This window comes from Diceros bicornis, chromosome 20 (assembly GCF_020826845.1).
Source record: "Diceros bicornis minor isolate mBicDic1 chromosome 20, mDicBic1.mat.cur, whole genome shotgun sequence".
In the NCBI taxonomy this organism is placed as follows: domain Eukaryota; kingdom Metazoa; phylum Chordata; class Mammalia; order Perissodactyla; family Rhinocerotidae; genus Diceros; species Diceros bicornis.
The window spans coordinates 58,064,800-58,079,361 of record NC_080759.1 but is presented as its reverse complement, the minus strand read 5'-3'; the positions used below and the strand labels follow the sequence as shown (position 1 = coordinate 58,079,361).

General features: G+C 41.6%; 1 protein-coding gene across 1 annotated transcript in view; it reads left to right on the top strand.

The window, feature by feature from the left end:
- Window positions 1-14,562, top strand: part of ADAMTS16 (ADAM metallopeptidase with thrombospondin type 1 motif 16) — a 157,440-nt gene that overhangs the window by 86,753 nt on the left and 56,125 nt on the right. The window contains exons 14-17 of the mRNA XM_058564379.1: window positions 1,758-1,888; window positions 3,566-3,689; window positions 4,127-4,371; window positions 6,315-6,453. Coding sequence (XP_058420362.1) covers window positions 1,758-1,888; window positions 3,566-3,689; window positions 4,127-4,371; window positions 6,315-6,453 — 639 coding nt within the window. The remainder of the gene's footprint in view (window positions 1-1,757; window positions 1,889-3,565; window positions 3,690-4,126; window positions 4,372-6,314; window positions 6,454-14,562) is intronic.

The following is a 14,562-nucleotide window of genomic DNA, read 5'->3' as shown; positions in this document are numbered from 1 at the left end:
TGCTCAGATAAACCAGATATCGCCATGTGAGGTCAATGTCACAGAGTCTTTTCTTGTGGTTAGTTTGATTCTGCCTGCCCCATGGCCACTGGCATCTTATCTAAACGTGACCAGCTGTGTGGTCGGAAATTAACAAGCTAGATAGACAGCATGTGCATAATACCAGGAAATCTTCAAAGAAGTGATTAAAAATTCAAATTAGATGATTTACTGATAATAGATCAATGTTTTTTTAAATTCCAAATCACAGTAGTTGATGGTGTTGTTGCTATAAGCATGTCACTCATTGAACACTTGTAACTGTCAAAGATGAAAGAAAAATTTTAGTATCTTTTGGAAAATTAGATATACTATCAAGTATGTAAAATCAAGTATACTATATTCGGAAAGCCTTGATCTAAAGCTATAAACCAAGAAGTTCATTTGTACCATATGTAAGATTTTACTCTTCAGTTGGAGAGAAATATGTATTATTCTTTTGATTATAATAACTTGAACTTGGTAGCTCAAGTGACACAATTTAAGGAGAAATTCAAAGAACACTTAATCATCTCATTCTTTGAAACTGGGCACATTGTCCAGGCAATGCTTGGAAATTACATAAGCTGGGCCATCTCATCTGACATTTACTTGCATCATCCCAAAATATATAATGTTTTCACTGTGAGAGCTTTACGAAGTTAGTAAATTCTGAAAGGGAAATCGTAAGCAGTTTCACACAAAGCATTTCTGGTTGTGCTTTTACTCCTAAACTCGGTAAAAATTAAGCCAATGAGAAACGAGTAGGCAGCAGAAAAAAGTAGGCAGAATTTTGAAATTGGGGTCAAAAAATATGTGTGCCACTCTTGGCTTTTCTAGTCTTCAGTAAAGAAGTTCATTAATCATGAAAGCACGTGCTAAGTTTGGTTCTTAGAATCATTCAGTTGGGTCTCATGTTGTACAATAAAGAAAATATTTGTAGATGAGTCTTGGTCCTGTGAAAACTCCTAACGCAGACAAAATTCTCATCATCAACTGTTCCCTTCTTTACCAAGAAGAGAATAAAGGGAAAAAAGTTTTCTACAAAAGTTCATATTAACTGTATAAATCGTAAATCCTTGAAATGGATTATTGAGAGAGGAGGCGAACTTGATCTGCCAGTCTTAAATATATAATGATACCTGTATTCTCCACGTATCAGTATTTTTTGACAATCATTATATTTACAGAAAACATTGTTCTCTGGAAATTTCATTTAAAAGTTATTTCTTTCATCAGTTTAAAAATCTTATGTATTTCATCAAATGCATTAGTTATAAGAAATTTGGTGATTATTTTAATTCTTCTCTTACATTTTATTTGTAAGGATTTTGTATGTTGCTACAAAATGGTAGTGGCTTTTTGCGTTGCTACAAGAGAGTAGTTAATTATACTAGTAAAATAGTCGAACAGTAATGTTGTGGTTCAAGTCAACAAATATTTATTGACTGCCTACTATGTGCCAACCACCGTGTAAAGAACAAGAACTCTGTAAAGGACACAGTAGAGTAAAAATTAATAGTGAAGCTTTAAAAAAAGAAAACAAAAAATAAATAAAAGGGGAAAAAAACAAGCCTAATAAGAAAATCATAAAAAAAATGTCTTTACAATGTGTTATTGTGTGGGAGTTATTTTATGGGCAAAAAAGAAAAAAAAAAGTCTATCTAAAATTTAGAGCAAAAATGATCAGAGCTTAAGTATCTTTCTTATTTGTGTTTGTGTGTGTATTTCTTTTTAAGATCAGGACTTATGCAAACTCTACTGTATCGCAGAAGGATTTGATTTCTTCTTTTCTTTGTCAAATAAAGTCAAAGATGGGACTCCATGCTCGGAGGATAGCCGTAATGTTTGTGTAGATGGGATATGTGAGGTAATAATGATTGTTCATTCATTCAACAAACATCTCCAGACAGTCTGCTTTGTGCCAGGCATCCTGTAATGGGCTAGAGATACCAGACATTTAAAACATGTCCTTTCCCTCCAAGTCACAGCCCAGTGGGGGAGAAAGCCAGATGAACACATATTGAGACAGACAGTGGTTTGTTGCAATGGAGGTGTGTACAGAGCATGGGGAGAAGGGAAGAGCCGATCCCCTCTTAGATGTGTATCTGGGAGATGTTCAGGGCTCCTTGGAGAAGGGAGCATCAGAGCTAAATCTGAAAGGGTGAGTTAGAAGAAGAGTGCTAGGGGAAGCAGAGAGGGCAACATGGTGGTACAGGACAGCATGAGTTGGTAGGAACGGATTCAGCCATCAGAGTAGCTGGAAGGCAGGCAGGGCTGCGGGAAGTGAGGTGGGGAGAGGCTCTCTAAGAACCATTGCTGCCAGGATGAGGAGTTGGGGCTTTTATCCTCCTGTCCATGTAGAACAGGCACTGGGATAGGGACAGAGCCGAGTGGCAGGGTCAGGCACTGTAGCTGGGCGGTAGCGTGGAGAGTAAACGAAGGCAAGGATAGCTTTGTGCCTACGGACCACTTTACACCTATTGCAGAGGTCTCTCCTCTTAGAGAGGGGCTTCGGAGAGAGGCTGGGGGAGATGTGGCAGCTAAGTAACATGAAGCTCTAAGCTTCCCTTTTTGTCTAATTGTTAGTTGATTTGTTAAATATTTCATTATTTTTAGGTATTCTTAATGATACAGTGTTGCAATCCCTTATTTGTAATTCTGAAATCCAAAAAGCTGTGAAATGGAAAGTTTATTTGGCTCCAAAATATAAGCTGATCTGAATTTGTTTGGTGGTACAAACTTGCCCTGAACTGATGTGAAACTATTTTTCCGTTTTGTTTATCCTGCTTAGTATGAAGATGTATGCATTTTGCTATAGAAACATCATTGCTGTTGTAGGCTCTGCTGGAACTCTCACATTGTGTGCATAATACGTTAATTACCTTCCTAAAATCCAAAAGACTCTGAGTTCTGAAATGCATCTGGCCCTAAGGATTTCAAACAAGGGATTGTGGACTATAGTTATTTTATTTCTGAATGGATTTTTTACATATATAGACTATACTCTTTTTAGGAAATGTGAAACTAGCAAACATCATAGAAATTATAAAGAGCTCCTAAAATTCTAAGGCAGTAAACAAGTACATCCTTTACATAATTCACCACTGGGAACAATTTCCACGTGTTACTTCTTTGCCATTGCACAAGGCAATTCAAAACCACAATGGCGTATTCCCATGGACCCTTGCGAGGACACAGTGCTTGTCATTTGCAGTAAGAGCTTTATGTCAGTCTGAAATTTACTGTTATCTCTAACATGTCGACCTAATAGATTTAATTTAGGGCTCAAGATACTGCAGTCACGTAGCAATATTAAAGAGAATAGGTTATGTTTCTCGTTTAAAGGTTTCCTCCTTTGGATCTGAAGAGTAGAATTACAGTCTCGCTGTGCACATATTGGGTATCCAATAAATATTTGTTAACTTTCCTGTGTTGGTGAAGTTTTCAACAATAGCGGGGAGGAGGTTTCTTGCTTGAGGTTTGTGACTTCGCTCGTGTTGTCTTTTCTTTCATGAATGACATATGACCCTTGTGGGTCCCCCAGAGAGTTGGATGTGACAACATCCTTGGATCTGATGCTGCGGAAGACGCTTGTGGTGTGTGCAAAGGAAATAACTCGGACTGCACGACACACAAGGGCCTCTATGCCAAGCACCACCGCACCAACCGTGAGTACGCTGGGGCAGCTGCAGGGGCTGAGGGAGGAGGTGGAAGTGGACCTTCTTGGTGAGGAGAACTTGAGGGGTAGTGGAAAGAGCAGGCATTCAGAGTCCCGTAGTCCTATACTGTCTCCTTTCCTGCTTCCCGAATCACTTCTCTTCTCAAGTCGTTTGTTTTGATTGGAAGTGGTTGCTAGGTTATTTGAATTAAAATGGTTCTTAGGAATAGTGAAAAATTGCAATCGCTCTGCTGCAACTAAAAAAAAAAAAAAAAAAAAGCCATTTATAGGACTAATGTAGCTGGTTGCCAAAACAGATCTTGTCCCAGCTCCAAATGTGGAATCTCAAGCTCTGGTCATGGAGAAGGCAAGGTGCTTAGGGATTTTGTCTTGGCTTTGCCGAATGAAATATCCCGTTCTTCCCTTCTCCCATTTTCTTTCATTTAGAATATTATCAGATGGTCACCATTCCTTCTGGAGCCCGGAGTATCCACATCTATGAGATGAATGTATCTACCTCCTACATTTCTGTGCGCAATGCCCTCAAAAAATACTACCTGAATGGACACTGGACCGTGGACTGGCCCGGCCGATACAAGTTTTCAGGCACTGCCTTCTACTACAAGCGTTCCTACAAGGAGCCGGAGAGCTTAACTGCTGCAGGGCCAACCAACGAAACGCTGATTGTGGAGGTACAATCCTGCCTCTAGGTTTCAGAGCTTGGATTGGGGGTCTTAATGGTATTTTTGTAGGTTCAAGGCTATTGGCATAATTTTAAGTACATGGAAGAATGTTTGCAATTAGTTAATATATGAGAAACAAGACTAATCGATACATAGACTGAATAGGGCAGTGGACTTGTTTTCATCGTCTTTCATTTCTAGGTGCATGATTAAATTTATATTTATGCACATCACGTGGTTCCCATTTTGGGGTCTTTATCAGTCAATTTTTACAAAAGTCTGCTTCTCTGCTGTAAGCTGTAAGAAACAGATACTCTTGGGGGCTCTTTCTGTGCCTGTGTTTTGGGTGGGACCAGCATTCCACCAATCCTGGAAAGTGGGAGCAAGATGGGCACCCAGACCGAAGCCCCAGCTGTGTGGTCACATGGGCCCCAGTGCCCCGCGGGAGGGTGGGCACACAACCACCTCCTGACAGCAAGCCTTTCTGTTTTCTACTCACAACTGCAGAGGCTCACAAGACACAGTTGGGCGTCTTCTGACAACATAATTTGTCCCCATGGCACTGGGCAGATGGTGGCAGCAGGCAGTGGATGTGCTAACTCTCTACCTTTTCATATTTCTGTGCATAGTTAAAGAAAAGTACTTGGTTCAAAAGTCGTCCCATCAGCTCGCACCTAAGTGTGCAGATGTGAGTGACCCAGATGCCCCCACCTGCCCTCTGGGCCCGGCAGCCCCCTCCCGTCCTCTTCTCTCTTCCGGAGAGGTGCCTCTCCAGGTGGTTTGGGGGCAGCTGCCTGCATCTCCACACGTCCCACCCAGCTCCTCTGCTGACCCTGAGCCTCTCCTTCTGCCCCTTGTTAACTTGTTCATCCTGAATTCTTGCCTTGGGTATTTGTCTCTTGCCATCTCAGGCTTTTAGCTTTAATAATCATGGAGAAAGAAAGAACGGTCAGGGTTGAAAATGAGCGTGGCTTACTCAGAACTGTTCCTGATGGAAGAAGCATTACAAAAGCTCAGAAGGTCAAGCAGGAGAGCATCTCGATGGCCTTGCAGTACAGCCATCCGTCCAGGGCTCATACCTGCCCTGTGACACCTTCACCACCTAGACTTGAGCTGTGTCATGAGGGAAGGGACTGTGGTGCCAGGGAGTCAGGGAAGAGCCAGTGACTTTATCCCATGGAACATCACATCAAGGACCAGTAAGGGCTCCAAGGCTCAGAGATGGGATTTCCATCAACAGGTTAACTGTGAGCTTTCCAAAAAGAACCTTCTCACCGAGATCAGCCGTGTGTCTGATACATTTATGGGGGAAAAGGTAATTGGCCCATGTGATCGGGTTTCAAGCTGGGAGGTGAAGCATCCAAGTGAAGTTCCCTGTGTTAGGCTGTGCCTCACAAGTATGCTCGGCCTGAGAAATCGTGTTTACCGGTCAGATATCTTTTCTTCTGGGTCTACAGGGTACGTGCCAACAGGCAAAGACCTCTGCATCCAGTTACAGTAGAAAGTACTTGGACGTAGCTTTGACCATGGCGTGGATGGTATCTACTTAAATGTCTGGGATGTTTGGAACTCACTAGGAAGTGTGATGATGCTTTTTAGGTATTGCTTTCTCATTTGCTCAGACGGAGAGGACTTGCAGGGGATCCCAAGGAAAAACGGAGGGAAATATCCTTTTGTTAGGTTGCAAAGGTGTTTGAGGCCTCATATGGAGGAATACACTAAATGTAAGGCAAAAGAGTCAAATGTCTTTACATTTTTCTAGATGTGCTTGAGTCTAGTTGAGAGTTTGTTCCTGTTTGGAAAGTTAACATAAACTTTGAAGGATGGCCAGTGTTTATCATTGTAGTCAACTTTTTGTTGATATTATTGTTTCAAGTAGTTTAAAACAAGTTAGCTTATATTTATTCATTCTTCTTTAACTTGTTTTATTTTTCCCCTTTCTTATTTTGTAGCTTCTGTTTCAGGGAAGGAACCCAGGAGTTGCCTGGGAATACTCAGTGCCTCGATTGAGGGGTGAAAAGAAGCCCAGTGCCCAGCCCAGCTACACATGGGCCATCGTCCGCTCTGAGTGCTCCGTCTCCTGTGGAGGGGGTAGGTCACTTCTTACATCTCTCCTGGTGGTGGACGCAGAGGTGCCCAGGATGCAGTCCAGCCAGGGGGCATAGTGCATTGGTCCTCATCGCGTCCTAACAAGTAGCAAGAGGATGGCAGTAACGTTTCCAGAGGCAGAGCAGAGAGCAGTGGCCCTGAGTGTCACTTGACAGCCTGAGTCACCTTCAGCCATTTTCTCCCAGAAAATATAAGAGTTCTGTGAAAGTTGCAGTAGAAATGACAAGAAACAACATGTCAAAAAGAATTTTACATGGTAATAGATATCTTTGTCATCTTAATACCATAAGAATTGTAAGCCCATGTTTAAATTTATAAACCTAGTTCACTAGGAGAACATTTTTAGCCAGAGCCAGTATGTAATATCTGATAAAAGGTGGCAAGTAAATATTTGCAAATTTAGAAACAAAATACTAAGTTCTATCTGATATTTAAAAACCAGACAGATTTCCACATGAGCAAATGGATTTCAGCTTTGTGCATTCCAAGTTTTAGTAATTAAGAAATCAATTTAGACAGTACTATATTTAAGTTAAAGAATGTTACACAAATGAGAACTTGCATAAAGTGAGAATCTAATGAATGAAGAAAGAAAAAGGAACTCATACATTCTTGATCAAGAGATGATGAAAATAATGGAAAACTGATAGATTAACAAAAAGATGTTAGTCTGAAAAGTTATGGCTAATGTGCTTGACATACGTTAATTTTTCTCATTATAAACTAAGAATAATATATTTAAATCACATTTAAATTCTGACATTAAGAGCTTTCTAAGGAAAAATATGATTCCTGTCTACAAAGGAGGATAGCAAGAAATGGTTCTAATGGTAACTTGAGAGAAATGTAGGGAATTGTAGACTGGTGGTGGGCTCAAATGAGCTGCTATTTCACTCCATTCAGAAAAAAGTGGAACAGAACTCTTCATGGACATCTCTATGTGTGACATGGTAAAATTGATTTCTAATCATACTTATCTCCCTTGCCCTCTCTTCTGGTCTTATAACCATCCCCCATGCTTCTACGGATTACGTTGGATATGCTTGATTTTACCTGTCTCTACTTAGGGTTATTTAATAGTGTTTGATTAAAATAATCATTGAATCCTAAAGCCTTGTATTTGTGTAAGGACATTATGATTTTCAGAAGTCTTGTTCATTTTCACTTGGTGGAAAAAGTATAACGAATTACATGCAAACATCTGTAGAGGATGGCGAGCTGACGACTGTACTTCATTAGGACAGTTTCACTCCTGTCTTCCCTTTGAGTGTCAGGCATTCAGAGGAATGCTGGCTGTTCTCAGCTGTTACCAAGTTACTTTCTCAGTGCCCTAAAAAACACTGAATGGATGATTAGCATTCTTGCAAGTCACCTAATTATCCCTAAGAAATAATTCTCATGTTGAGGTTTCTAAAGGGAGTCAACCTAAAATCAGTTGCCTACAGAATTGCATTATAGAGTCAGTGAATGTGTCGTTCATTTTCAATTCAGATGGAAAAACCAAGGTTTCTCAATTTAACAGCTGGGTGGAGTGCAGGATGCCTGTCCTTTACCACCCAGTGTAGGATGTGGCTCCTCTCCACAGTCTTCCCAGTAGAAACCCAACCTGCCTGAGGTCCAGGGACTTAGCACCTAATCAGAGCACTCCCTCTCAGGCACCTGTGAACGATCAGGAGAGGACACCTGAAAATGGCAATCCCATGGGGCTTGAACTGAACTGGACCCTGTCTTGTTTTAGTAAAAAGGTAAAAGCATACCCTCCCTCTCCCCTCTCTCCTCCCTCAGTGCCTCTAGGGTTAATTCTTTGTACAAGCAGGAAGAAAGTGAGAAAAGTATCCTTGTCGTTTGTTGAGCACCTGCTGCATGTTGTCACATACACTGTCTTGTCGAAACCCTTAACAGAGTTAAGAGTAGAAAGACCCCACATGGGCTGGCGGCAGCGGGATGAGGCTCAGGTCTTGTCTTCATCAAGGCGTGTTCCACAAAAGTTTTGAAACAGCTTTTCATATCTGTGAGGTTTTAAGATTTTATGACTGTCAGCTCCTGGAAGCAATCATTATTAACATCTCAGGTCTTGGTATTGTTATCCTTCATTCTGTAGATACCATAGGCTCGGAAGTTTGGGGAATTGCCCCAGATAACCCAGCAGGTAACTTGGATCCAACAGGTCCTCTGACTCCCATGTCCTGTTCTTCCCACCACCACCAAACTCCAACAGAACACTTCTCATGGGCTGGCATCTCTTCATATTCTTTAACAAAGATTATCCTACAAAGGAGGCACGATGTGTTTTCAACTTGCCGTCTTCCTTTCGTAATAGAGCATTTACTGATTAAGGGGAACTGCAGTCCCTTGAACCTAAGACTGAAATGTCTCCACGTAGGAGGCGGCCTCACAGAGCAGGCAATGCTTGTGTTTCGTTGCCATTTCAGCGCTAAGGCTTATCTTGTTCAGTCCCAGTATTTGACCTCTTTTGATCTCTGTTTGGTGGACTTGTCAAATCCTGACTGGATTCTCAAAGGAAAAGGAAAAGTATAAACATCATTTTCATTTTATCTGTATATTTTATATTTTTAAAATCTCTACTGCCATAGACCTCCCAATATGCCGGATTTGGAACCATTTAAAGTATTCTTTTCTTAGCTATCTCCTTGTGAATTTAACATCTACAAGGGGATTTTTAAAGAAACCAGTTAGGGAATTATAAACTGGGAGAAGACACCTGGAAAATTCCCCCACGTCTGCTTCAATCAAGAAACATTCCCTGCTATCAGTAGAGGAGGGGCGGTTCTTTTTGATTTGAAGAGATCCCATCTCCTTATCTGTTCTGGTGACCCAACTCTCCATAGAAAATAGGATTTCCTGACAGACATAGGGTAGATAGTGTCTTTCATCTTCTTTTCTGACAAGCTTCCTCTGCTCCTTTATCCTTTGCATTCGCTTTTATGATATAACCACATTTTTTATTTCAATAATCCTGCTTAGTGGGGCTTTGACTGGACTGTCAGTCAGTGTCTGGGGCATTGGTGACGGGGTAAGGACCACACAATGAGGCACAAAGCCAACGGTATTGTTGAGAACCAGCTTAGCTGATTATGTCTGACTCTAAGACAGAGACTTTTGGACATAGCAATGACTTCACTAGACTCTTGTTTACAATGTAAAGGCATTAGCCGTTTCTCAAAATTACATATGCTCTAATTTTTAAAAGTCAGCCTCTGTGATTCAATTGGTTCAGTGTATTTCAAATAACTAAAATCAAACTTCTGATTTCTTCCAAATGAAAAGGCTTATAAAATTTGGCCCATAGAGATGTTTTAAACTCCAGTATACTCATGCAATGTCTGGGGATGATGCTTTTCTTTCAAATGAAAATATTTTTCTGATTCACAATTACAGTTCCTCAGACAAATCTTAAAACTGGCTTGTACACCTATGTCTCTTAAACTTTTCCAATAATATTTTCTTCACCATCTACAGATATTTCTAAAGTTTAAACTTTAATTAGTTCAGTGATTAGGTTTGGAAAACAGAATGAAATCATTGGCAACCTTGCTCTTATTTTGTTGATATCAAACCATTCATTCATTCACTTGTTCAGTCAGCAAATGTTTGCAGGTACCGATCTGAACCTTAAACTTCTTAAAGCCACGTGGGGAAAATGCAGAGACCTTTGCTCAATTCCCTCTGTCTCTGAATTGAACAGTGAAATACTAACATAGTTGTCACTTTACGTGAACAATATTTGGTGACTTGTCAGCATTATAGTTAATCAAAGCATAGTACATCTGTATATCTCAACCAAGGAACTGAGTACTTCAATTCAGCAATTCTTCCTTAATTGTGTGAGGCACTATGCTGAGTTCTGAGTCTCTAAAGAAAAATGATATATACTGGCCCAGTCCTCGAAAACATATACAATCTAGAGAGAGGAGTTACCATAAACACATGCATAACAATGCAAGATTATAGACTGCGTCGTGTGCAAAAGCCTGTGAGGACTCGGAGAGGACCCCAGGAACGTGGCACAGAAAGAGTGACAGTTTAGCTGCACCTTGAATATCGGTCTCAGTCGGAGTTGGAGAGCTGAGACAGCTTTGAGTGGCAACATTGTTTTTCAGTTCATATTACTCATCTAGTTGGCTGAAATCTCTAGATCTTTTGCACAGGAACTGCGTCAAATTAGTTCTTCTCCATCCTTACTTTGTGTGCTAGAATGTTCCTAATCTTAGAGCAAGTGTACTCTGTCCTTTTTTAAACTTTATCTAAAGGGTTTGGTGTGTGCTTTTAGGTCTCAGAGACCAACTTGAAATGATTCTGGCTTTTCCCTCCCTGCCTTGGGTCACCTTTGAGGCAAGTTCATAAAAATGTCTTCTGTATCTTTGTCCAAGACCTTGATAAATTACAAAACACATTACCCCCTACTTTTGCCCCCTTAATCCCAAAAAGCAGAGGAAAGGGAAAAAAGGCTCATTTCCTGGAGAGGGGAGCATGTTCCTCAGAGGCCTGGGCTGTGTGATGGCCACCCCTGTCCATTCCTTCAAGTGCACTCAAAGGTCCAGGGTAGAACTCACCTTTCCCCAAGGGCCAGGAATCCTTCCCCGTTTCCAGAGTCTCTCCAGGTCCTACAAACCTCCCCTCATCAGGGGCGTTGGGTTCAAGTGTCTATTGTAGCCCCCAACCCCTCTCACATTTCCATCATGTGGTCACGGCCAGCTCCTCTCCATCTCTCTCCTGCTGTGAGTGAGTGTGCACACGTGGGTTTCAAGTCCTGCCATCTACTTCTCTGTTAACCAAACTCAGAACCTTAAGAACCAGTAATAACTATCTACAGCAAGATGAACAGCATGTCCCTCTGTCAATTTTGACACGTCAGTGCTTTCAGGGAAATCGGATAGTTGGGCCCATTCCCTGTTAAGCAGATCAGATGCACGAGGATGTCACGGGCTGTCCGTAAATGATTGTCATCATCACCCTCCAAGTTCTGGTGCACGTTAGGATGCCATATGCTCAGCGTGATCAAGCCAGGCAAAGCTGTGACTTAAACACACCTGGGAATTGTTTAAAATCTGAATTCACCCACTCTGGTTTCCTAGAGTTATCTTCCCTCTTCCGATTTCAGGGTTCTTCAGGGCTCATGCATTACACATCCGTAATATATCTAGCACTTGCGGTAGAAATGATGCGTGCTTCTCATGAGACTGCGTGCATTCATTTGTGGAATATTTCCCAGTTTTCTGTGTAGTTTTGCTTAAGTGATTGGTTTCTTTTTCTTTATAACAGAAGGATAGGGCTTTGACAACAGCTGGAATTCATTCTCTAGTTAGAATTATTGAAAACTTGGAGATTCTTTGATAAAAATCATAGCCTTTAAGACTGAATACTCCTCTTCCAGATACTTTGGCAAAATATAAAGAATTTAAAGTGATTTCCAAAGAACTGGCCAAAGCTGGTTTCTGTAAAAAGATAAACGTAGGGCCTGATCACATCGCTCATTACACTCTCCACCTTCCATGGCTAGGATTCAGCTTTGGGCTTTCCCCATTAAAGGATTGTTCTCTCTGACCTTCTTACTTTATCCTTTGAATTTTATACTATTATCCTCTCTCTTATCTATTAATATGGATCATTTTAGAAAATTGGCCAGCTTGATTCTGACATTCCCATGAACTATGGGATTTTTTTCTTTCTGACAAATAGTTGAGTGATTGTAAGCACTGTTGAGAAATTGCTTAACAGATGTGCCCTTAGTCGAAGAAATAATACCTGAGTGTCCATAAACATTCAGCTAAATGGCTGAGCAGACCCCATTCCATCACATGAAACTCACCAGAAAACATAATTATCTACAACCTAGCATAAAAATAGAACTTGGTAGCCATAAATATTATTGGGCATAGGGTTGTCTACATATATTTTTATTTTCTCAGACTATTCAGATATTTGAAAACAGTCAAAGGAAGAAACATTTAAATTCACTTTTATGTCTAGTTTTGTTTATACAGGCTGGGGCAATGAATTTTAAATTAAAATCTCAAGCATACCTACCTCCTGCAGGTAGACTTGACCTCCCAAATTCATTCACCATGCATTTCCAAACTTTTGGATCCCTGACCATTTTAATGTGGGACAAAGCACAGTGCCTAGGGTCACCAGGCTGAATGCCTGTGAAAATCTTGTTTTTTGAAAAATGCTGTGACTTGACTGGAGATCCAAAGCCAGGTGTGTTTTCCAGCATCCTCTTGTCAATAGGCAAATAATTCGCAACCTGGTCAGGGCACGCTTTGGTGCCTGAGGGTGCTCACCCTGGGACAAGTGGGCACTGTGTGCACCATCTCCCCTTTGGTTTCCAAGTGTTACTAAGGATCCCTTCAGTTAAGACAGTATGCAGTTGATTCTTGCCATTTCAGATTTAATAATCTAGGACGTGGGCATCGCTGGTCCGTCCAGTAAGCACCTGATGTGTAATGTGTTATTCGTCTGTGTGTGTCCCTGTGGGCCATGAGCCCCTGTGGCCTGAAGAGCCTGGCCTGTAGGCTCACAGTGTGGACCCAGCGAGAACGCCCAGCCCACGACCTCCTCAACCTGCCTCCGTTTGCTCCTTTATTCACCATCTGACGTAATCGGGTGAAAACGTGATGAGACATCAGGTGCAAATCTCCTTTTGGAAATGCAGAAACAAAGGTAAATGGCTGTGGTTTCACTGAAAGGATCTTTTTTATATAAGCTCCCAAGTCAGTCTCTGCAGAATGCCCAGGATCTGGGCACACGGATTTCGTGAAAATGAAAAATTGTCCTGCGGATAAAAGAATTTATGTTATGCATCCTTCCACCTCATCATTCTAAGGTCTATTGTACGGAGCACTGCCTGGATTTTTCTCCCTTTCTTTGATTTTGATTCTTTTCTGTACCAGTTTCGTACTCGTAAGCTTTCTCATTGTTTTGAACTTTTTCTTGGGTCTGAGGAAGGGATCTTTGTAGCCCACTTTCAATGTTCCCTGTATCTTTAGCGTGTCTTTGCCATGCTTCACTCACAATTATGAGTTCTAAGAAGCCCTCTGGTGGCCAGCCCAGTGGCATAGTGATTAATTTCGTGTGCTCTACTGCTTCGGCAGCCCAGGGTTCACAGGTTCAGATCCCGGGTGCGGACCTACACCACTCCTCAAGCCGTGCTGTGGCAGTGACCCATGTGCAAAATAGAGGAAGACTGGCACATATGTTACCTCAGGGCCAATCTTCCTCACCAAAAAAAAAAAAGAAGAAGAAGAAGAAGAAGCCCTCTGGCAGCAGGCCGTGGCCCCTGCCACCCCAACAGCACCACTGCCAATTTCCTTGGCCCAAATATTTGCCTTCATGGCCCTATTACCCGCCACGTGTCTGCTTTGTTATTTGCTGTACTCTCTCTGTGGTTTAGGTTCTGTGATGGGGATGGGACAGTCTTGGGTGGTGGTTGGTTGGTGACATTTACTGTTTGTTATTGGCCACTGTGTCCTCAGGGTCCAGCACAGTGCCCCACATATACCAGGGGCCAAGTGTATACTTGTTGAATGGATGAATGCAAGATCTCAACCACTTTTTGATTTATAAATATGCAAGGGCCATGTATGAGAATGGTGATGTGGGGTCAAGCTATTGTTACTCAGAAATACCCGCCCCTCCAGGGCCACCCCCATGCCTCTCTTCCTCCTGTTCCTGGAAATGATTTTTTTCATTTAGAATTTGAGTCGCCTTGCTTCCAGTCACATACTCAGCTCCCACTGAAACATAGTTTAAGAAACTGTCCACAGCATATGAAGAGTTCTGAAACAGAAAATGTTGTGAATCTCTTTCTGTCTCAAATAAAAATCAAACAGATTTCTACAGGTGTGTATGTTACATTGCATAGAAAGACCAGGCCAGGAGGTGACCCGTCATGCCAAGGTGAGCTCCAACATATGACATGGTGCTCCAGAAGGGACTACCAGGCGGCAAGTCCTGGCCCCACCTCTTAAAAACTCTTAACCTTATGAGCTACTTAAGTCTTTTGCCAATTAGTGAGCCCATCTATATATTGAGGATAATAATGTAATCTACCATATAGGGTTCCTTTAA